At 39.7% G+C, this 25,257-nt stretch overlaps 2 protein-coding genes across 29 annotated transcripts in view; one reads left to right on the top strand and one right to left on the bottom strand.

Annotated features, from left to right (window-relative positions):
- Positions 1-2,954, bottom strand: part of DCAF6 (DDB1 and CUL4 associated factor 6) — a 146,842-nt gene extending 143,888 nt beyond the window's left edge. For 13 of the 28 annotated variants that reach the window (XR_011438959.1, XR_002807822.2, XM_023640495.2 and 10 more), the window contains exon 1: positions 1,986-2,492. Coding sequence is in view for 12 of the 28 variants with exons in the window: in XM_023640495.2 (XP_023496263.1) it covers positions 1,986-2,082 (97 nt within the window). In the remaining 16 variants the exon portion in view is untranslated. Of the gene's footprint in view, positions 1-1,985 lie in introns of all 28 variants that reach the window. The other 15 variants (XM_023640504.2, XM_070267636.1, XM_070267635.1 and 12 more) reach the window with 8 other exon arrangements.
- The window catches only part of MPC2 (mitochondrial pyruvate carrier 2), a 29,859-nt gene continuing 7,450 nt past the window's right edge, over positions 2,849-25,257 (top strand). The window contains exons 1-2 of the mRNA XM_001493813.5: positions 2,849-3,274; positions 14,800-14,840. Of these exons, the coding sequence (XP_001493863.1) occupies positions 3,166-3,274; positions 14,800-14,840 (150 nt within the window). The 5' untranslated portion in view covers positions 2,849-3,165. The remainder of the gene's footprint in view (positions 3,275-14,799; positions 14,841-25,257) is intronic.

Here is a 25,257-nt window from a genome sequence, read left to right as displayed (position 1 = left end):
GTTTCAAGAATGTGCTAATTATAAAGTACATATTGTTAGCACATTTAAAATATTATTTAAGATAAGGAACTCCCTTTATGTATATACACATTTGATCATCTATAATTTAGACTTTCTACTAAAGTCAGTGGACTCTCACTCTTCAATTCCTCTCCACCCAACGCACAAACGCCACTCTCACTAGTGAGTCAGAGCAGAGTGAAAAAGAAAATATACGGTTTTGTTAGATTTTAACTGACTGTCACAGACACAGGTGAACTAACTTAACCAGAAGAAAACATTAATATATAAACCTATATAAGTACTTAACTGTCTAACCAACTGAGATAAAGAACCAAATTATAAATTCATTCTTATAGAACACAGCATTAAAATTTGTTTTATTAAACTAAAATTAAGTTCTTTCTCAGCGAACAAACACTAAAAAAAACCCTGCACATCTTTTTTGGTTACTGGTTTAAAAAAAGCACTCTCTATCGGTGTTTAATTTTCAAACGATTAATCACCACTCCAGGTACTTAGCCTAGAGCAAACACACAAACGGCAGGCAGAGGGATGTTCGCGGCAGTGCTGTTGCTAACAGGGAACGTCCATTTCAGGAGGAAAGGTTGAGGCCACTGCGGTGCCTTCATGCTGTTAAATACTAAGCAAATTTAAAAGACTGAATATTCAGATCCTTTTTACCGCCTTGGAAAGATCTCCAAGATGTAGTCAGAAAAAGCAAGCTGCAAAACAATGTTCACAATATGACACCATATATGCAGGTCTCACACAAACACAAAACTAGCATTTCTACATGTACATATGTGCTTGTAAGAATGTAAAAGAAGGTCCTGAAGAATACTCAGGAAACATAACGTTGTTACCTCTCAGGGTGTGTGTGTGAAACTGTAATGGATCACAAGGATTTCTGCTTCATTTTTACTAAGTTTTTACGAGGAGAATGTATTCTTATTTCACCTGCAACACTAAAAAACAAGAATAAGGAAAAAAATGCTTGCGAACCTCGCAAATAATTTACACACCAGAACTGTTAGGTGTAATGAGATTTCATTTTCTTTTATTGATTTCAAATCAAAACCAAATGACATCAACAAATACCTAGCAAAAAGTGACAAAATTGGAAAAAAACTTTTGAATGTTGTCGTCTTATCTTCAAATTTTAAAAGAATGAAATAAAAGAGAGTAATGAACAGACTGCCCAGGAAGAAACTTGGAAAACACCCTTACTAAACAGGTCCACCTCTAAGATATCGGACTTCTGAGTTAGCTCAGGTGCGACCCAGAATTCTCACAAAACCACTGGATCCAAAACGAAAAAAAAGTGGACTGCTGTTCGCTCAAGTGTTGAAGGTTGTTTTTAGAAGGCTTAACTAGGAAACAGTAAACGCCAAGTGCGTTTCACAGGAGAGGGGAGAGGAACGTGAAACCCGACACCCCCGGACGGCGCTCACAACCAACCGAAGGGCCGAGCGGCCGGGCGGGGGCTCGCCGACCCCGGGGGCCTGTGCTCGTGGCCGCCCGCGGCGCCCAGTCCCCGAGGGTGGGCGCCCGGCGCAGCCGACACCTGGCCCTCCGGGGAGGGAAGGGACGAGGGGTCAACAAAAACTTAGGTCCTTCGGCCGAGCGAGGCGCGCGCCGGAGAGGAGCAAAAGCGCCAACTTCTGCTCCCAACGAAGCAGCCCCGGGGGGCGGCAAGTGTTCTCCCGAGTCCCCCTCCAGAGGCGACCCCAACACCGTTCCTGCCAGGACTGCCTGCCCCCGGGGCGGCCCCCGGAGGAGAACCCAGCAAGGGCGGCGCCTGGCGGCAGGCACGGGGGCTCGGCAGCGGGAGGGCGCCGGCGCGGCCGGCCGAGGTCCCCCGGCGCCCGGGTCTCGGGGCGCCCCCGCCGAGGCGCTGTCCCACCGCCAACAGCCCCCGCTGCGAAGGCCCCTCCCCCACCCCCGGGCGGCGACCTCGGCGCCTCCGCCCGGGCCCCGCTCACCCAGGTAGCGGTTCCGCAGCCGGGACGGGTCCTCCAGCCCGAGGGACCTTTTCCTCACGTCCCACAACAGGTGTGGGCAGGAGCCACGCCGAGACATGGCTCGGCCCGGCCGGGGTGGGAGGGGAGCCCACCGCGTGGGGGAGGGGAGGAGGGGGAGGGGACACGCGGATCAACACCCGAGTCGCACCGGCACCATCCGTGCGCCAGCCCTCGCGGGCGCGGCGACTTAAACAGCGGCGGCAGCGGCGCCTTCGCCCCCGAAGCCCGGCCGCACCCGGGCCGAAGCTCGCCTCATACTCTCCTTCTCAGACTACCCAGAACATCCTGAGATCAGCAACAGTCCCCTCCCTCGGCCCCCCTCCAAGAGGAGGTGGAGGCGGAGGTGGCCGCGACTCCTCCCTCTCCTCGTTCTCGACACCCTCCCTTCTAAGCCTTTCTCGCGAGACGACGACCACCCCCGGGGACTGATGCCGGTATCCGCCTCAGCTGCCCTCACCCTAGAAAAGTGGGTTGAGGCCACTCTAGCCCAGTCCTTAATTCTCTATGGACAGACGAGGAATAGAGAGAGAAGCTGAGGTCTGAAGTCTTTCGCTCACGAGTCTCATTCCGAAGGAAGCAAGAGAGTTGTGCGGTGTCATCTTTAGTTGGGGCACGGAAGGCCCGAAAAGCCCATTTTAACTACGGGCCTCCCGATCAAAGTGAAAGCGGATTAGAGCCGGTGCAGCTTCACTTTCCCTTCTCCAAAATGGCCTCGAGGGCAGGAAGGAGAAATTGGAGGTTCGCGCTGGGCCCCGCCCACGCCGCGGGGCGGCCCAATCACCGCCGGCAGCTCTGCTTGCGCAGGCGCGCTGCCGGCAGGGCTCAGGGAAGACTCGGTGAGGCAATCCTTTGGGCACCTGTTGCCATGACTCCTCCTACGGGTCGGCTGCGGGAGGGCGGGCGGCGGGAGGCGGGCCCGGGGCGGGCAGTCGCAGAGCCTCCGCCCCCTCAGCGGTCTCCAGGCCCCCGCCCGTAGACGGTTCGCAGGGGGCAGGCTGAGCCCCGGGAAGGGCGCCCTAAGGGAGAGGAGGACGCGAGGCGCTGTCGCAGGGGAGAGTGACGAGCTGCCCTTCGTTGTCAGCCAGGGCCGAGCACGCGGCCACTCTCCCGCCCGGCCGCCCACGATCACTCGTCCGCAGAGATGTCAGCCGCCGGCGCCCGGGGCCTGCGGGCCACCTACCACCGGGTCCTCGATAAAGTGGAGCTCATGTTGCCTGAGAAGTTGAGGCCGTTGTACAACCACCCGGCAGGTAATGGACCCTTAGAATGGCTCCTACCGAGACCTTCCCTCTCTCCCCCCTCAAGTCGACCTTTAGAGGTCCGCTGGCACCTCTGCGGCTGGAGCCATCACCCACATCCCCAACCGCTTCCCCTCGAGCGCGTCCGCCTCCTCTCCCGTCCTCCCTGCTTTTCACTTCTTCTTATCCAACATCTCTCATAACCCTGTGATTCAGCGCCCTTCGCTATCTTTGTTGCGCCCCATCCCTTAGGCACCATTCAAACCCGGAGCGGGCCTCTGGATTTGATCTTTCTCCTTTTCCGCAGCCGCGAAAGGGTGCGGGCCACCCCGAAACCCTCATTCTCTCCTCTTTCCTCCACGAGTAGTGGTATATTGACCCGCGCGGAGCAGAGCTGTCTTGTCGCACCGGAGGGTTTGGAGTAAAGGTCATACTTCCTTCAGCTCCAGCTGGCAGGGGCCTGCGGATGCGTGACCCGGGTGTCAGAGTCAGTGTCATTCCTCATCCCACAGGTCTAGTTGGTTTAAGTCTATCCTTATTTATGAAATTACTGAACAAGCTCTCCCTGGGCCTTTTCACGTGCACAGACCTGGATTTAATTCTACTCTGCTGCTTTGTATAGGTGTGACCTTGAGCAAAATCCTAAATCTCTTAGGTTTTGTAAAATGTGGTGGATGTGAGAATTAAAGATAGCATGTGTTTCATTTTTCATAAATGCTCCGTAAATGTTAGCTTTCTTGTCCTATTGGAGAACAGCGTTCTTATGGTTGAAAAAAATAATTCTGTAAGACGCTGGAAGATCTCAAGTCCTCCAACTCTTTATTTAAGACCTAGAATTCTGTTACTTCTCCTATAAAATGGGCATAATAATACTTACTTGGCTGGGAACTGTTCTGAACTCTCTTTCAAGCCTAAGACTTAGCAGATTAGAAAATGTGTGGTAAATTGAAACATTGAAGTGCACCCCAAAAAGTGGCCATTTTTTCCTACATAGTTAAATCTGTATCTATAGCTGGTGTCATTAGGAAAGTTGTCTGTTTCCCAACGTATCTGAGTCAGAGCTGGTTACTAAATCTGATTTCCAATTTAATAATGCAATGAACTATATCTTAGGATTATACTTTAGTGTTATTTACTACAGTATTATACCCATTATAAAATTGATCTTTAAGGAGAGGTATTTATCGATGAATAGGTTTATTTAGTTTATTTGCCTTTTAGTTCTTTTAACGCTCAATTTTTTGGAATTATGCTCTGTTCTGTGGCAAAGGTTTTCAGGAGGGAGGATTGGGCAATGCTTCTGTACTGATCTTCACTTTAGAGTCAACTGGATTCTGTGGAGTCAACTCTGCCCCTCTTTGTGTTTGGACTGTGTGATACCAGCAGGGGAGGAGCAATTATAGACTGCTTTAATACAAGATTAGAGGGTAGTTTTACAGTGATCTTTTCCAAGGCCTTGGCTTTAACCATCTATAATCATTACTCAACTTTCGGAATGAAGAGGAGTTACCTTTCATTTGTGGATTGTCCATTTCATCCAGGTGTTCTTGGATCAGTTCAGTTGATTGTACCCCTTTCTCCGTGTAGTGAAAGAAGCATAGGCTTTGAAGCCAGACAGATCTAGGTTTAAATCTTGGTTATGTGACCCTGGCCTTAAATCCCCCAAGCCTTAGTTTTCTAATCTATAAAATGGGGGTAATAATTAACACCATTTAAGGATTGTTGTGAAAATTAAATGGTATAATGTCTGTAAAGCACGTGGCAGAGTTTTTGCACTTAGACTGTCAACAAATGTTAGTTCCCTCCCATCTAAGCTTTTAACCAATATGCAGAGTAAGAATATCTATCACTGTAAAATTATTTGTGATTAAAAATTGGTAGGGGGGCCGTCCCGGTGGCATAGTGGTTAAGTTCACACGTTCCACTTTGGCAGCCCAGTGTTCATGGATTCGGATCCCAGGTGCAGACCTGGCACTGCTCATCAAGCCATGCTGTGGTGGTGTCCCACATACATAATAGAGGAAGATTGGCACAGATGTTAGCTCAGGGACAATCTTCCTCACCAAAAAATAAAAAATAAATAAATAAATCTTTTTAAAAATAGTTGTAGGCACCCCAATGTAGAAATGTAGAAGCATGAAAAATATAACTGTTGCTTCCTTAGTATTGAATAAAATCTGAAGAAACACTGATTATTGTTCCAAGAGTTACCCAGAGTGAATATTCAAAGTTTTTGCATACTGTTTTGCATAATGGTATATTCCTGAATCATCGTTTAGACCTTAGAATAGATTCACATGCTGAAGGTTTTGACAATGATATGCAAGACTAGGGTATTAATACTTGTATATCATACATTGCCGATTCTAAATTTTTGAGATTTAATTTTATCACCGACAAGTATGTCTAGACAAGTAACAAGAATATGTCTCTATGTAGATACGTGTTGGAGTTAGAATATGGCATTATATATCTATATTATATACTGTAGTTAGACCTGTGGCCTGCATCATTCATGTACCTATGTGTTGTTCTTGGCACATCATGATCTACCTCTGTAGAGTAAGAACAGAGTTCTAAACAAATGTTTGCCCTAGGGAGTTGAGTTCTGGTAAGTTATGACACTCTCCTTACCCCCTCCTGCCTATAGAAGTCTGTGACTCCACTGCATAGCTATACTCTAGATATTTATCACAGAAATAACCTTGAAGTCATACTACCCAATGTTTACTTAAAAGCTTAGTTGCACAAAAAAAATTATTAGTGGAGGAATGTCATTACTTTGTATTTATGAGCTCCAAAATGGGGTGAATTGTCCCAAGGGGTGCACAAAATGAAGCATTGTAATGCAGAAAGAAAACAATAGAACTAGAACTGTTAATGCTTATTATTATTTTCTCCTTTTTAAGTTCCCATTGTGTATATATCTTAAGTATAAAAATATATTAGTACAGTTATGTATATACACACACAACTGAATTCCATGGAGTCAACATATATATGTCAACATATATATGTGTATAAACTGGGAATATATAAACTATGTATGTAGGGGATATGTGCTCAAAGTTTTTTTTTACTGATATGGTCATGTGTTCAAAAGAAAGTGGGAGACCACAGCTCTAAAGAGTCTAAAAATTATCCTTGACGCCAATCAAAAGGTATAAACCTCCAGTTATAAGATAAATAAGTTTTGGGGATGTAATGTACAACATGGTGACTAGAGTTAACAATACTGTGTTGTATATTTGAAAGCTGCTAAGAGAGTAGATCTTAAAAGTTCTCATGACAAGAAAAAAAAATTGTAACTAGGTGAGGTGATGGATGTTAACTAAACTTATTGCACTAATCAATCATTTAGAACTATAAACGTGTATCAAATCATGTTGTTCACCTGAAACTAATAGAATGTTATATGTCAATTATATCTCAGTAAAACTGGAGAAAAAATAAAATAAATAATAAAAATAAATAAAGCTATATTATTTTAAGTCACTGTAGCTTTGCTTTTATTGACTTATGTTTTGCCTTAAATGGAAGAACTTTTGAAAAACCGCTTCTATGAAATTTGCTGCAGTGCTTAGCGTGCTGCTGCTGAGAATATCATTCTCCGTTACATGATGTTTCTGCGAAGGCTCATGGGAGAAGTTACTGTAAGGTCTTAGTAACAGGAACATTAGCATTTTTCCTAGGTAAGAGAATTGTTTTTTTCTTATTTATCTTAAAGACCTTGCGAATATTTTAAAAATTGAAAATGTAGTAAATAAACCAATATTAGCCGTGTTCGTAAGGGACTATCTTTATCATAAGTATTCAGAATTAAATACTAAGGGAATTGATGTTATATACTAGATAGTTTACTACAACTTAGTTCAAAGTATATGTTATTTTATTATATGTAAATAAAGCCAAATGTGGATCAAATAAATAACCAGTGTAGATACCCACATAGTTACATAGTTCTTTAACATCTCCATTTAGAACAATTTATTTTTTTGCTACAGAGATTATCTGATGAATTCTAAAGGCAGTGTAGGATAGACATCTGCATAGCTATATTATATATTATGTCCGTATAGTACATTATATATAATACATCTATATACAGATATATTCTTAAATATATATTTAATATGTGTTTAGAATATACACTAAATATATAAATATATATATTATTTCTTACAGTAATAAACTCTATTATCTTAAAATTAAGGAATGAGAATCAAAATGGAAAGCTGGGATTTCAAATACAACTGTAAGATATTGATAAAAAATAGAATATCTTTAAACAGTTAGCTACCAAGAAAGTTGAATGACTCAATATTTATTGAGGGCCTACTGTAAATTAGGCAGTGTTCTGGCACTTGGGATACGTTAATGAATAAAATAAAAATCACTGCCCACAGAGATACTGTATCCTCAGAAAGAGCATAAAGAGAGTGCAACCTTTGCTGTAATTATTTGACACTTTTGTCTGCTAAACTGATTTTAAACTAATTTTTAAAAATTGAGACTGTTTATGCCTCACCTAATTTGATTCATCAGATGTACCAAAGGAGAAGCAAGCTCTAATTAGGAAAAGCTATAAATAATTTGTCATTTCCGAGTCATGTAGGAAGATTAATTTTGGTTATAAGAGTATGAAATATGTTTAAAGGGATATAGTAGAAAGAGGACTGGGATCAAAGACCTGTGTTCTGGTCCTTGCTCTATCCAGAATTGCTGAGTATAAGGCAAATTACTTCTAACTGTCTTTTTCATCTATAAAAATAAGGGAGTTTAGATTTTCCTTAAGGTCCTTTCCAGCTGTAATAATATACGATTTGGTGTTTCTACTAGGGCTTTTCCCACTCTCAGAGCCCTCAGGAAACTCAGATTTCATTAGATAAACCCATATAGTTATGGTTAGATTAGGATTTCGGGCTCTAAGCTTTTAGCCTTCCTGTGCTGGGTATTTTAGATGAGTAATTCCACCTCTCTGACCCTCATTTACCTGACTTATAAGTGCCTGAACTAGACGATTTCAGCAATCTTTCTAAATCTAAAAGTCATTGATTCTTTGTAATTGAAGAAACATGTAAATTAGAATATATCAACCCTAAAATGGGTATTAGCTATCTTAGCTAGTTGCTTCACCTGTTGTTTTACTTTAGAATTTCCACCGAAGCCTATTTTCAATCAACAGTTTAAAAATGATTATATATCCATGATGTTCTGGGTACCATTTGAGTGATAGCTGTTTCCAAGGCTTTACAGAAGATATAAAAAGTATAATGGCTCTCAAACAATAGCCCTTCCTGTTCTTAGTGTGAAATCAGAACTAGCTTTAGTACAAATAAAAATGAGTGATTGTTGACAGTCAATATCTATGTCAAAGAGTAACCTTTACAAATTCTAAAGATTTGTAAGTAGTTTGTCCCATGATAGCAAACAGGTATAGACTTGCTTAATATAGGGAACTACGAAGAATGTTGAGGGATGTTGAAAAGCAACAAATCACAGAGAAATGGAATGAAAGGGATGGGAAGAGGTAGAGGAAACATTCAGTAAGAAACTCTAGGGGCCGGCCAGGTGGCGCAGCGGTTGAGGTTGTACGCTCCGCTTCGGTGGCCCAGGGTTCACCGCCCCGGATCCTGGGTGCAGACCTACGCACCGCTTATCAAGCCACGCTGTGGCAGGCATCCCACATAGAAAGTAGAGGAAGACAGGCACGGATGTTAGCTCAGGGGCAGTATTCCTCAGCAAAAAGAGGAGGATTGGCAGCAGATGTTAGCTCAGGGCTAATCTTCCTCAAAAAAAAAAAACAAATTTTTCACATCGGGACATAGTGAGCACCTCAGTTCAATATTTGTGTGTGTGTGTGTTTGCATGTGTGTGAAAGTTACCTATGCTGTTCTAAGAAGGAGGTCTTTGGGGCCGGCCCGGTGGCACAGCAGTTAAGTTCGCATGTTCAGCTTCTCAGTGGCCTGGGCTCTGCCACTTCAGATCCTGGGTGCGGACATGGCACTGCTTGGCAAAAGCCATGCTGTGGTAGGCGCCCCATGTATAAAGTAGAGGAAGATGGGCATGGATGTTAACTCAGGGCCAGTCTTCCTCAGCAAAAAGGGGAGGATTGGCAGTAGTTAGCTCAGGGCTAATCTTCCTCAAAAAAAAAAAAAGGAAGTCTTTCCCTAGGGAGAGAATCACACATACAATGAATGACATACTTTCTGGGTAGAATTTATATAATAATTAGTTGAGTAATTTCTCTCAGATAAGGAAATTAGGAAGTAAATTTATGTCATTATTTTATCAACAGGTTCATCGAAGTTCTTCAGGGCAACTAGATTTGTTATTTTGTTTAAAAATGTATGTCTCATGCTGCCGACCCCATGGCCGAGTGGTTAAGGTCGCACGCTCCGCTTCGGTGGCCCAGAGTTTCGCCGGTTCGGATCCTCAAAAAAAACCTTTATGTTTTAGAAATGGTGATGTAAGTTGCAATGTTTCTTCATTACCATTTCCACTATTGATTGATTGCTGTTTTCAGGAAGGCACCCTCTATGCCTGAATTCATACATGTCTAAATTCATTTGATTTATTTGTTCTTAAGGTAGAAAATAATTAGCTAAGATAAAATAGAAGGGTGAACTAAAGTAAATTTTCTTTAAAATTTTTTATTAACCCATTGTATGATCACAGGTATTTTTTCCCTTTTTTTTTTTTGAGGAAGATTAGCCTTGAGCTAACATCTGCTGCCAATCCTCCTCTTTTTCCTGAGGAAGACTTGACCTGAGCTAACATCCGTGCCCATCTTCCTCTACTTTATATGTGGGACACCTGCCACAGCATGGCTTGCAAGCGCTGCATAGGTCCACACCCGGGATCCGAACCGGCGAACCCCAGGCCACTGAAGCAGAACATGTGAACTTAACTGCTGCATCGCTGGGCTGGCCCCTTTTCCTTTTTTTAAAACAATGAAGAAGACACTGTTTGCATTAATAGATAGCCAACTCTGACTATTTGTTTCACCTAGCATCATCTCATATCTCAGAAAAGTTAGAAATTTAGAATGTCATATATTTGCTACTGATATTTTTAAATTCAGTGCTTAGCAGCTGTTAAACTAATTTAGGGTTTGTTTTGTGGTTTAAAATTATTCACTAACTAAAATATTCGTACCTCTCTGGATCCAGGTTCTAGCAACTATAATTTCATGTTTGCAGTTTGTTTGGTTTGGTTGGTTGTGGGGAAGAGGGGCAGTTAATGTTTTAGAACTCTCACCTAGCTCGGGGCAGTCGAGTAAATTAGTTACCAGGCAAACCTACTGAAAAGCTTGACTGAATTAACCCTGAAGGATCAAGCATGTAAGCTTGTAAAGAAACCAAAACCTCGGCCTTGCTCAGGAAACAATTTTTGGGGTGGTAGAAGAGGAAGCATCGGTTCTGAAATAGGAAGAGAGGAGTTCAAAGCTATAGACTAAAACAATGAGCCGGCTTACCCTCGAGAGGTGAAGCCAAACTTCATGCAGGGATAAAAAATAAACCTGGTAACTGATACTGCATACGACCTAGAGGCTTTGTATATGACAAAAAATAAATAAATAAAACAGGTGTGACGCTAGGAGTCTCAGAAACTCAAGCTAAATAAAACAACCAGAGAGTTTGAAAAGATTGGCTTGTAGGATCAGTGCATATGGCATCAGACACGCAGGAGGAATTTTCTGGAGCCAAAGGGGAGTGCCATGGGCTAACATAGAGTAACTAATGAGTAAAGGTCTAGTGAGCCCTGATGTAAAGGGAGCCCGACGTCCCCAGAGGTGAGTAAATAGCTAATTCCAGCCTTGAGGATGAAGCGGTGTTCAGGCAAATCTGGGTCAGACCTAAAGTTTGAATATCTTTGATTAGCACCTACTCTGGACATGGTTAATTCAATTCAGTTCTGTTCACAAATATCTACCATTTGTCATGGAAAACTAAGAAACAGTCCTTGGGCCGTGACTAGTTAAAGAGACAGATGCATAAATAGATCATTTTAATTGTTAAGTGCAGAGAACAATAGAAGAATATATACTCTGTTTTGGAGTTCAGAGAAGGAGCATTTAATCTGGGGATGTTAAAGGCGGCTTCCTTAAGGAGATGAAGCCGAGATGAGTTTTTGAAGGATATTAGGAGTTAGCCAGATGAAGAGAAGGCAGAATAGCGGGAGGGGACAGCAGAAAGTAAGGTTTAGAGCCATAAAACATCATGAAACTAGTGGCACTTTTACCTAGCTTGTCAATCCACCCAGGCCAGGGTTTCTTAACCTTACACCATTGACATTTTGGGGACTGGATGGCTGTTAGAGGGGGCTGTCCTAGGCATTGTGGGATGTTTAACAGCATGCCTGCCTAGAGGAGGCGTCGTTATGTGGCTAGAGCTCTAGGTGTAATGGTAGGGTGATCAGAACAATGCAAAGTTTAAGAAACTGGGTAAAAGATGAGTACAGTAACTCAGGAATTGAATATAGCTAGATCTTCACTCAGTTATAAGAACATCAAAATTTAGAACTCCCCAGTAGTTTTAATTCTTCCAGTAACTGTTGCAGCACTGTCTCCAAATTTTCTCTGCAATTTAAAATATGGAGAACTCGGAGGCACATACGAAACCATGAACGTGACCATCTATCACATGTATGTGAGAAAGTGAAGTTTAGCATTGTAGTTCTTTTGGCCCACGCGGATGGAGAGGGCCTGTGCCATGACCTTCTAGTGTTTGAAGAATTATCAGTCTAAAGATGATATCCAGCTCCTTTGAAGATGGAGAAAATAAGACTTAGGTTGCAGACAGACTTTAGGATTAGGTTTAAATGTTCTAGGAAATCAGCAAACTTTTTTTTTTTTTTTGAGGAAGATTACCCTGAGCTAACATCTGCCACCAATGCTCCTCTTTTTGCTGAGGAAGACTGGCCCTGAGCTAATATCTGTGCCCATCATCCTCTACTTTGTATGTGGGACACCTACCACAGTATGGCATGCCAAGCGGTGCCATGTCTGCACCCGGGATCTGAACTGGGGAACCCCAAGCCGCCGAAGCAAAACATGCGAACTTAACTGCTGTGCCACCAGGCCAGCCCCAAACTTACTTTAAAATTCTTAAAAGTATAAGCCAGACTTATCAATATTTAAATATCGGATTGACAAAAACGACTTATGTTTTAAAGAACTTTTCAGTTGTTTGCAAATGTGTATACACATATATGTATATTACATATACACATATACATACGTACTTATATATTAGAGTTACAGTGTAAACTCTAGTTAATATAAACTGCTTCCAGCTATGCTGGCTAATTCTTTTTGTTCAACATCTATTAGATGGTAGGGGTATAAGTATGAATACTGTTTAGCCACTAGCCTCAAGGAAGCCATAATTTTGGTAGGTAAGTAGACTCACGACTCACTACAGTAGAATAAAGTATGCTGTGGCAGATGTTTAAATCTTACTCTGTTAAAATCACATTGAATTAATGAGTTTAGCTGTAAGGCCAAAGTGAATTGTCTTGAGAGGGGTAAAAAAATATCAAGGACTATGTTAAATTGTGGAAGAATAGTCCAAAACTTGTAACATTGCCATCACTTAATAACAGTAAAGGCAAGCAATGGCTTACACTATCCATGTGACACTTTTCTAGAACTACTTAGTAAGCCAAAATTATAGAGGGAGCGCATGCCGTTTTTACAGTTTTCAAATTTCTCTTCTTAATGTTAAGATTAACCAACTACTTTTGATAGGAATTCAACCAAAATGCACCCCAAAAAGAAGTGTTATCACTGGGTTCACTTTCACTTTGGGGTGATGGTTATTACCTAAGTGTGAAACTAGTATGGCTCTGATGAAAGCGCTTTATAATTCAGTTTCCGTAAAATGCTTTTATACGGCTCCCAGATAGGATTTTGCTTAAACAGCCTTCCTGTGCTTAGGTCATTAAAAGCTATCACTGCATTTTATTTGCCCGCACATCCCCTGTGCCTGGTACATTGTAAAGCAGGCAGTAATTATGATGGGTGAGTGAATGAATGGTCTTGGCTGCAACAAACTAAACCCAGCGCTACAGCTGGACCTTAACCCAGCTCGGAGCTGTTTCAACCTCACCGTCTGTTTTTTGTTTTGTTTCTAAATAATAGGTTTAAGTCATTTTGTCTTTTAAATGTTATTTATGCATATGTGAACAGAAATATTCCTTATTATTCATGACAGTGAATACTCACCTACTAGAGGAAAAAATGGATAAATGCAACTTTACTGCTGGTGCTGTTGAGGAATATTGATTGGGAATAGATGAAGAGAAGTAAAATATTATGTGTGGGTGATGATGCCATTTTAGATGTGATTTTTTGATCCATAAAAACAAATTATTTACTTTTGCAAAGTAAAGTGGAATATTAAGGCAACAATAATAGTCAGGAATATAATAGGATTTAAAAATTTTTTAATTTGCTCATAAGTCACTGTTGTCGTATATAAAGTTGCTTAACTTGTGTGTTAAGAAATAAATGTATTTTGTTGATCAGTGTGTGAGAACATACACACCATACTAAGTGCTCTGATAAATGTTGGATCTTGCATGCTTAGTTACATTTTAAATTACTATGGACGAAGTCTGTTTCTTTCCTGTGACTGTATCCCCGTGAAGGTTAAAAGAGATGTATGATTTGGAAGAGTTAGAAGGGGCAGAGTTACCTTCTATTGTTAAAGAGTACCAGGTTGAGAGTTAGAAGACGGAAGTTCCGGTCACAATTCTGCTGCTCATTGGCTGCATGACGGGAGTGGGTCACAGAACTTCTCTGAACACATCTGTAAAATGAAAGATTTAGATTAGGTGATCTCTGGTTTTCTTCCAGCTTTAAAACATCATCCTTCTCAAATTCTAAATTATCTTAGAAACCAGAATTGTCTTCAAACCTACAAACATTTATTTAACGTTTTGCATAAGGTGGCTGGGTCGCAGAATAGCTAAACAAGGACCCTGCCATTCTAAAGAGCTTACAGATCTAGTCTTGCCCCTTTCTCATGTGAACTTTAAAGTTGAGTTTATTAATTTTTTACTAGAATATGTAGAATTTTTACAAGAACTTTAGTAGAACGCATGTGGTAACATGTCATTTATGATAAATATTAATAGAATTAGTGAATATATAAATATCTACTGAGGCTCATATCACAAAAATTCCATAATTTTTAATTTCCCCAATTTGGATATTATCCCTGAGTGAACTAACATTAAATTCCATGTTCAAGGTAAGCATTGAGAATGGTTTCCAAAACCATCTCCATTGTACTTTAGCAAATTTTTAACAAGTCACAAAAATACAAATAATTGACAAGGAGATCAAAACAACTTGTATGAAAGATTGACACTATGGTGACTTTCTTAATGTTAACTTAAATAGAAAGTATGCAGAAAGCGTAGTAAAAATGGTTAGAAATAGATGGATGAGTCTTTGGGGTTTTGAAATGTGGTGATGGCATGTATAAAATAGTTGGTTTATTTCTAAATTTTTTCTTTTTATTTTTCAGGTCCCAGAACAGTTTTTTTCTGGGCTCCAATTATGAAATGGGTAAGTCTTGAGTTTTCACAGAAGGTAGTGAAGAAAATATTCTTTAAAAGAAGCTTACTAATATGAAGTAACTTTTATGAGGAATATACTTTTAAATGTTCATGGTGTGCCTTGAAATGATTTTGTGCAAATACTCTCAGATGTATCATTTTTACTTCATAAAGCACACTACCAACTTTAGTTTTTCTGACACCTTAGATAAGAGGCTTTCTGGGAACATATTTATTATCACAAATCTTATAATTGTGGGCCACAGGAACATGAAACTTCATTCTAAAATTTTATGACCAAGTAAACGTTAAACTAGTTAGAACCCTCCAAATTAACTTTTATTATTAATTAAGTATGAAAACCAAAGATAGTAACACCAAAATAGAGGCAAGGAAAGTTAGTCTCAGAAGTAGAAGGATTTATCCAAGGGCATATATTAGCATTTGGTGAGAGAGAGAGAGAATTTAGGACCTCTGACTCCAAGACCAATGCTTTTACCCTGTACCAGTTTCCATTCCTAAAGTTCTCATTTAGCTGAAAAGAAATAATTTTGGTGGCTGTTTATAGCAAATCATTGATTTTATGTTGAAAGTGCCAGTTTTGGCCTATAGCAGTGCTGCTCAAAGTGTCATCGCTGAACCTGCACCGTTGGCATTGCCCAGGAATGGGTGAGAAATGCCAATTTTCAGGTCCCATCACAGATTTACTCAGTCTGAAACTATGAGTATGGAACCTAGTAATTTGCATTTTCATAAACCCCCTAGGAGATTCTGATACCTTCTAAAGTTTGAATACAGAAGTAGGCTTTTTTTTCAATTGTTGAAAAATACACGAGATTTAACATTTTAACTATTTTTTATACTGTTAAGTATATTCACATCATTGTACACCCAATCTCTAGAACTTTTTTTATCTTGCAAAACTAAAACTCTGAACCCATTAAGCAATAACTCCTCATTCCCCTCTTTCCCCAGCCCCTGGCAACCACCTTCCTACTTTCTTTCTCTGTGAATTTGACTACTCTAGGTACCTCATATAAGTGGAATCATACAATATTTGTCTTTTTTATGCCTGGCTTATTTCACTTAGCATGGTAGCATGTGTCAGAATTTCCTTCCTTTTTAAGTCTTTTTAAGTCTGAATGATATTCCGTTGTATGTATAGACCACACTTTGTTTATCCATTCATCTGTTGGATAAACTTGTGTTGCTTCCACCTTTTGGCTATTGTGAATATTGCTGCTATGAACAATGATGTACAAATATCTGTTCTGGTCCCTGCTTTCAGTTCTTTTGGGTATATACCTAAAAGTGGAATTGTTGGATCGTATGGTAATTCTATATTTAATCTTTTTAGGAACTGCCATACTATATTTCACAGGTAGTATATTTCACAGCGGTTATGCTATTTTATATTCCCAGCAGCAATTCACAAGGATTCGAGTTTCTCCATATCCCTGCCAACACTTGTTACTTTTGTTGTTGTTGTTTTATAATAACCATCCTAATGGATGTGAAGTGATATCTCATTGTGGTTTTGATTTGCATCTCCCTAACGTGATTGGTTATACTGAGCATCTTTTCATGCACTAACTGATCATTTGTTTATCTGCTTTGGAGAAATGTCTGTTCAAGCCCTTTGCCCATTTTTTAATCAAGTCGTTTTTTTGTTGTTGAGTTGTAGGCTATTTTAATTCTCTTAAATGTACTGTTTTAAATTGTTAGAACAATGCAGAAACTTACTTGTTAATCTAAGTAGTTGAGAATGTTAGCTCTGGAATTGGCTGTCCCTCAATATTATGGCCTTCAGCAGGTTAACTGGCCTCTGCCATTTTTCTCCTTAACTATAAAATGACAAGATTAGAGTAGATTAGTGGTTGGGAGCTCTATTTTACAGATACCTAGGAAGCAGTTGTTTTTTTATCTTTATATTTTGAGAAAAAAAGCCAGCCCTGGTGGTCTAGTGATTAAGACTCAGTGATCTCACTGCTGTGGCCCAGGTTCATTTCCCGGTCAGGGAACCACACCAACCGTCTGTCAGTTGTCAGACTGTGGCAGCTGCGTGTTGCTGTGATGCTGAAGTTCTGCCACCGGTATTTCAAATACCAGCGGGGTCATCCATGGTGGACAGGTTTCAGCGGAGCTTCCAGACTAGGACAGACTAGGAAGAAGGACCTGGCCTCCCACTTCTGGAAAAAATTGACATGAAAACCCTGTGAATAACAGCCGAGCATTGCCTGATACAGTGCCGGAAGGAGAGAGGGTGGCCCAAAAAGGCCAGGCAGGGTTTTTCTGCCATCCACAGGGTTGCTAGGAGGCGGGATCAACTTGAGGGTACTAAAGACAATAATAAATATTGAGAAAAGGTCCCATCAGTTTAAAAAAAGTTTCAATATAGCATCTTTAATGATTCTTCTCACACTCTAAACATTCAGAAATAGTATGATATGCAAAAAAAAAGCCCATACTAATGGAAGGTATGTTACTATTTTAATCCTCTTCTCTCCCTCTAACACTTAAAACTATAATTATATATTTATAAAGTGAGCTTGATTGATGAAGTATTGTTTCTAGCACCATTATTAAAAGAAAAAGAATGATTTAATCTATTTACAATAAATTTAAGGGTCCTCTTTGACCCTAAATTTGCCACAATTTAGAAATTTAATTATTTTATCAATAGGTTTGGTCTTTCTGTGATCTGGTCCATCAGAAACATTGACAGCATTATGTACTCATAAGTGCCTTCTTGACTATCTGTCTCCTTTAAAAACATCTATTTTAAGTTCATGTTGAAATCATACATAGTTTCCTGATGACAGCATAGCAATAGAAACTTCCGTGTCTTGTTCTCTGGTGGAGAGACTTCTTTTGTTAGGTTTTTACTTTATATACATACTAATGTGTTTTCTTATCCCAGAGCATTTGAAAACAGTTAATCTATGTTATTGTGTATGTGACATACAACAGTTGCTGCTGCAAGCCACATATGTTCTATATAAAGAATTTCAGACTATACTTCTTCAGACATTTAACTGTGGTGCAGTCCTCTTAGCCGCTTTAGTTGCAACCAATTAATTAGTCATAAAGGTCAAAGTGGATAAGCCTAAGAAACAACTACAAATCTTAAATATTTTATTTTAACTTAAAGAAAATAAATATATATTCACTTGCCAATCATTTATTATGAGGCCAAAGCTTTTATTTGTGTACGGATCCACTGATTTTGATTTCCACATCTTCTGTCTTGGATGAATTATACCATAGTACATCCTATATAATTTCCAGTTTAGTTTTCCATAAAGCAGAGCAAATTCATAGACACTTTCGTAATAGTATGAGAACAGAAACCTGCTAGATTTTTATGGTTTCCCCCCAGTCTTTTTATATCTGTCTCATTCACACCAAATTTGATAGCAAGTTTTAACAACTTGCCTTTATCCAGTCTTTCCAAAGCAGTCATTCCAGTTTTCATAGAAATAGCAACCTCCTTTTTGTATTTCACCTGTTTACCTGAGAGTTCATTAAATTATGTAAATTACGTTAACAAGTAAAACGAGCATAAAAAAGTTCGAGGACAGACACACTCACTTGATAAAAAAGCAGCTCAGCTGGTGGGAGCAAGTATGCATGAGTGCAATACAGAATAAATAGCCCTCCAGCCATTGTGTGTGGACAAGGGCATCTGTTAATTTGTTTCCAGGAGGAATGGAGATCATTGGCTAACCTGGGGAACCTATTATGTGAAGGTCGTATAAGAGAGCTGCTTTCATTTTTGTTTGTCATCTTTGTGCATAGACTGAGTTATACTTAACTCTTGAACAATATACCATTTGGCGTAGCTAATTTTTCTGTTTTCTCTTCTCCTTAGAAATAAGTCAAACTATTTCAAGATTATCCATGCGTATTTTTAATACCTATTTGCTTTTCCAGCTGGAATTACTTACACAGATTAATTCACAGTTTAAAATCTTGGGGGCTCTGCTGTCTCTAAGCATTTTGGAATTGGAATATTCTATAGTGGCATTTCATTTTTTTAACACTCCTCTAAAAGTGTCCTATGACTTTTTTTTAATGAATGAGAAAATATTGAAAGAAAGAAATGTTTTATACTATCTGATAAGTGGAAGTGATCAGATGCCAGGAAGAATCACAAACCTGGGCTTCAGACATTTGAAAAACGTTTTTTTTTTTAAAGATTGGTACCTGAGCTAACATCTGTTACCAATCTGCTTTTTTTATTTTTTTTTTCCTCCCTCTTCTTCTTCTCCCCAAAGTCCCCCTGTACATAGTTGTATATTCTAGTTGTAGGTCCTTCTGGCTGTGCCATGTGAGACGCCGCCTCAGCGTGACCTGACAAGCAGTGCCATGTCCACACCCAGGATCCGAACCAGTGAAACCCTGGGCCGCCAAAGCGAAGCGTGCACACTTAACCACTCGGCCATGGGGCAGCCCCTGAAAAACATTTTCTATTGATGGAAACAAAGGGAGCGAACTTGAGTCTACTAGATGCCAAACAGTCTGTATTGGGTTAATACATTATCTCTTTTTAGTTTCCACCAGAAAAAATCTGAGAAGTAAATATTATCACCATTTTCCAGATAAGGGTACTGAGGTTCAGAGAACTAGGTGACTGACTGTACTGTTATTGCAAGTTGCAGAGTCAGGATTTGAACCGCCAGGTCTATTTGACTCCAAAGCCTATACCTGCATGACCACCTTTAAGTTGTCGCTGTGACTCTAGCTATAACTGGTACTTTCTTTGTATGTTAGGGAGTATTTTACACAATCTTGTGGTGCACTCTGAGCACTCTCCGAATCTGCAGTTCTGTTATTTGAATAAAGATGAAAAGGAACACAAATCTTCTGCCCCTTATCCCGAGGCTAGTAATGCAGGAAAGGATACAGAGACTAATATTCCTTTATCTCTGCTGCTCTGAAGATATAAGCTACTATTATTCTTGTTGTTGTTGTTAATATTTTTCAGGCACTGTGCTAAATATTTTTAAAGCGTGTTATCTCATTTAATCATTTATCACTTTTGCAAGAGACGCTATTAATATTCTCATTTTATACATGAGGAGTTTAAGACAAAGTGTTATGTAACTTGACCAAAGCCACACAGCTAGCAAATGGCAGAGGTTAGATTCACAAGGAGATTTTCTAACATACTTTATGTAAGATTAGAGTGATATAGAAGGAGAAAGGAATTTTTTAGAAACATGAGAAAGGGAGCTCAAGACCCTTATGAGAGAGAACAATTACTAACATATCCCAGAAAAACAAAGTAGGTCAACCTTTAAAAACAGAAACCAGTTTAAGAGGCAAAGCATTTATTTGGGACCAAAGAATTGCTTTTCAGGGAGCACACATTCAGGTAGAAACCCACATAGTGTCCTGCTACGGAATAGTAGTCAGGGTTTTTTGGGTTTTTTTCCTGCTTTATCTCCCCAACCCACCCCCCGTACATGGTTGTATATCTTAGTTGCAGGTCCTTCCAGTTGTACTCAGGGGTTTTTTAAGACAAAAAAGAGGGGTTATATTGCAAAGAATTTTAATTGGAGAGAATGCTGGTCTTGACTAAACAGTGATCGACTATTGACCTATCTTCAGAAAGTCCGCAGTCATCGGTCTTTGTGGGCAGGATGTCCATTTTTCTGCTGACTTCTCAAACAATTGCTTGTAAAACAATTTCCATTTTGGCCCAGTCCAAAGGTCCAGTCCAGGGTTCAAGACAGTAAGGCAGTTTCTCTGGAAAAGCAGCTCTGACTCCATTTTAAAATGGCTCTATTAAAGTCAATTCCAACATTTTTCCCTTTTGATCAAGATTTTTCTTTGAAAGCATCACTGATCAACCGTTTGAAAGTATTGCTGATCAGCCATCAAAGCATCATTGGTCCCTTGTCGCCAGGAAGGCTCATCCCTGGTATGTCACGTCCCACATACGAGGAAAAGTGGTTTCCTTAGGAGGCTTAGGCCACATGTGAGCAGCAAAAGTACCAGAGCAGAGCAAAGCCTTACCATCAAGTTCCTTTTGAAGGGCAAACATTGTCTATAGGGCCTCAAAGTTTCTCAGGTGAAGGCTCTTAAGCCTCAGCAATCATTTTGGTTTTTTATTGCAGCAACATTAGATTAGAACATTATATAACTTTCAGGTGTACATCATAATATATTTTGAATTCTGTGTAGATTACCTCATGTTCACCACCCAAAAACTAATTATAATCTATCACCACACACGTGTGCCTAATCACCCCTTTTGCCCTCCCCCATCAGCAATCATTTTAAAGCACTGAGTGACCGTTATCCTAGTGGTGTTTTTATAACATCAGGCTGTGCAGAGGAGAGAAAGTTTTACAAGAGCAATAATTTCTATAATAATAAACAAAATGCTAAGTCCAAAGTGGAGGATAGATCTGACCCAGAAGGCCGTTCCTGGGGGCAGCCAAAAGAACAACGGGAGTCAGTGGGCACCGCACGTAACCATTTGGCTTGCACTCAAATTCTGTCTCTACCTTGCTGGAGGGGTTACCCAAGTTCACCAAGAGGTATTTACAACAGTTACAGATATAACCTCTTAAATCTCTGGAGGTTCAGTTGGTTAGGCGAGAGGTTCTAGACACATTCTAGACACATAACACGAGGAATTAGAGGAGGAGTGGTGGAGAGATTGGTAATTAAATGTACTGAAGGATTCTCCAGATTCACATACACAATGAGGCTTCTGATGACAAACTAACAGTCAGAAAGATTTCCCCCTTTTGTAATAGATTGGGAGATGCAGATCAGAGTATTGGCTTTCTAAGAAAGAGAGAGAGAAAATAAGGTAAGAAGCAACAGCACGTAAAAGGTGTCCAGGCCTGGTCCAGCCATCTGGGAAAAGCTGTCTGCCTCAAATGTCAGTTGCTTCTCTTCCTAGTCAATTTGATTTGGAGGCCTCTGGCGTTTGTACAGGACCAGGTGGCAGGTGGAGACTTCTTTATCTGTGAGATGTTTCTCCAAAGTTACATGCCTTCTAGTTCTGCAGCAGTGTCAGTGGTCAGGAGCAGTTGGTATAAGGTCCTTTCCAGTGGGGCTCGAGGGCTGTCTTCTGATGATGATGCTTCCAGAATACCCAGATGCCAGTCTCTAGACTGTGACCAACAGGATTCTTTAAATCGGAATCCAAGAAAGCGTCTTTAAACTGTTGTTGACAGACTCAAGCATAAGATATTAGAGACTTAGAGAAGGTGCTCATACTAGCATGAAACAACAAGGCATCAGCAGAAGGCTGTGTCCCAGTAGACATTGGTCCACTGGTGACTATCTCAGGTGGAATGAGTTTCTGTTTTCCAAAGAGGGTACTGCGAACAGTCAGTGAGACCAAAGGCAGGATCCTAGGCCGGGGGGTGCAGGCTACAGGTACACAACAGAGCCTCAAAGACACTTAACAGGACTGGAATCTAGTACCTACAAGATGGAAATGTAATTTTTCTTCCTACAATTATACTCATTTTTTTTTTACCAAAGATAATCACAGTAACACTAGTTTGTGTATATTAAAAACTGGACCTGATTATTTATATAAGTGAAAATAAAAATGGTCATAGAGACTCTCTAAATTCTGGAGGGATCAGGTAGGCAGAAAAAGTAAATGTTTCATCTTTGTTTACAGAGGTCTGTCTTACCAAATTATTGATAGCTTAAGAGAAAAGACTTCTTTAAAAATCTGGAAAAGCAAAACATTAGAGCATTCTTCTCGGTTCATGTAGTCCCATGTAATTAATGTTTGTTCTTGATCTTTTAGCAGTTTTATGAGTCCATCAGTTTCTCCGTTAGAGTTCTGTAATTTCTTACTCAGTTCAGCTTTATGGTCTGAAAGTTTATCAGAAACCTATATTCTAGAGTAAGTGTCAGAGTCCTTTCCATATTTGCTAAAGCATCAGAGTAAAACAATAACTATTTGTAAATGACTAAAGGCTTAAAATGGCGTGTTTAAAGATTTGATTACAACGCAGTTGACAAGGAAATTTGATTATTTCTGTGACACATTATAAGATAGTGACTAGAATTATGACTGATAACATTGTACCAAGACAATCATAATTTTAGGAATTTCATATAATTTTTATTTTTATTTTTTTAAGATATTTTATTTATTTATTTATTTATTGAGGAAGATTAGCCCTGAGCTAACTACTGCCAATCTTCCTCTTTTTACTGAGGAAGACTGGCCCTGAGCTAACATCCATGCCCATCTTCCTCTACTTTATACATGGGACGCCTGCCACAGCATGGCTTTTGCCAAACGGTGCCATGTCTGCACCCAGGATCCAAACCGGTGAACCCCGGGCTGCTGAGAAGTGGAACGTGCGAACTTAACTGCTGTACCACCGGGCTGACCCCTCATATAATATAATACTTATATTAATAACATTTACCCACATAATATGACCTATCATTATTTATTTGACAATGCTTCCCATCTAATTTAATATACAAATAAGCCTAATTAGTTTAATATCTCCGTTTTTATAGGAAGAGAGAACAAATTCTATAAGAAGTCCCAAGGACCCTCTGGAAATTCTCAAAGTTACTTTCAGGTCAAAAAAGATATTTTACTCAGACATTGAATTTGGGCAAGTTTGTCAAAAATATCAAAAGATTTTAAAACACTTGGTCAAATAGAATCAGAAAAGTTTTAAAACACGTGCTCAAATAAGATCATAGGTCTTTGTGAAACAATAGTTACCTATTTAACCACAGTGACAGTTAAAGACTTGCAGGCAAATACAGGAAGTTAAACAGTTTGGCGTGGGGGGCATTCTTAACTCTCTTAATAGAGAGGCCTCAGCTTTTTGAACATAGGAAATTATTTTAACAAAACATAGAATCCCTATTTTCCAGGCAGACCACTCAAAAAAAAAAACCTTTTACAATCTCTTATCAAGAGCAGACCAACAGTCCAAGAAAACCTTGTCCTGTTTTTTTTTTTTTAAAGATTTTATTTTTTCCTTTTTCTCCCCAAAGCCCCCCGGTACATAGTTGTATATTCTTCATTGTGGGTCCTTCTAGTTGTGGCATGTGGGATGCTGCCTCAGCGTGGTTTGATGAGCAGTGCCATGTCCGCACCCAGGATTCGAACCAACAAAACACTGGGCCGCCTGCAAACTTAACCACTCGGCCACGGGGCCAGCCCCGACCTTGTCCTGTTAATAGAGAGAAAACCAAATTCTGTTTTGCACCAGCTTACTTTTGATATTAAAACTCATTTACTTAATTAGGTTCATTCCAGTCTTAGCCAGCTTGCCCGTATATAAAACTTTTTTCTCAGACTTTCTCTTCCCCAAACCTTCTGTAACTTTCTTTTTTTACATTTGAATTTCTCCTTGCCTCCTTCCTATAACCAGTCTTACTTTAGGTCAAATTTACTTTTGTAACAAAAATATCTCCGTTCCTTATATCTTCTTTTACTTAAAGCATACATTTTCTAATAGTGTAAATTTTTTTCATGTTTAAAAAAAAATTAAAGACCTGTTTGCTAATAGACTCAAACATCTTTTAGTTTTTCTGGAATAAGAAGCCAAAAGCAGGTAAACTTATGTGTAGTAATTAATGTCTAATATTTTATCTTACTTGGAAATGATCTAGATAGTCAGTAAATTTCTATTGTTTAATTTAGCAAAACTCTAAAGTTTCAAGTTACCAAGAGATTTTGAAGTATGCCATATACCATTACACATAATTATTATTAAAAAGTTCACCTAAAAACTTTTTGTTGTTGTTTTGTTTTTTGTGAGGAAGATTGGCCTGAGCTAACATCTGTTGGCAATGTTCTTCTTTTTTTTTTCCCTCAAAGCCCCAGTACATAGTTGTATGTCCCAGTTGTAGGTCCTTCTAGTTCTTCTATGTGGGATGCTGCCACAGCATGACCTGATGAGCAGTGTGTAGGTTGATGCCCAGGATCCAAACCCACAAACCCCAGGCCACCAAAGTGGAGTGTGCAAACTTAACCACTCAGCCATGGGGCCAGCCCCTGAAAACTTTTTATCTTACTTACATCTATTTAGTTTACTTGTTCCCAATAATTATGTTTCGATTACTTACAAAAACTTCATGAGACATAAGACAAAGTTGGCCATCAATTTTTTGGCTGCCAACTTTTGTAACAGAGATAACGTGAATTTGTTTGACTTTTGGTAAACTTAGGTAGAACAAAAGTATATTTAATGCTGATAACTCTAAAGACATCTATTTTAATTAAACCAATAAACTTTAATTAGCTTTAGTACCAAATATTTTCCTAGATCATGTGATCGTGAAATTCATTTGGGTTAGTTTCTGTTATATTTTTGAGAGTATACTCAATTTATATAGCACTTGTTTGTTTTTAAGCCAATTAAATAGAGCTTTCGTACAAACTAGTTTTGATAATAGCATCTGGAGGT

The sequence above is a fragment of the Equus caballus genome, chromosome 5 (genome assembly GCF_041296265.1).
Source record: "Equus caballus isolate H_3958 breed thoroughbred chromosome 5, TB-T2T, whole genome shotgun sequence".
Lineage (NCBI taxonomy): Eukaryota > Metazoa > Chordata > Mammalia > Perissodactyla > Equidae > Equus > Equus caballus.
The sequence above is the reverse complement of the archived record's forward strand: the minus strand, read 5'-3'. Positions and strand labels throughout refer to the sequence as shown.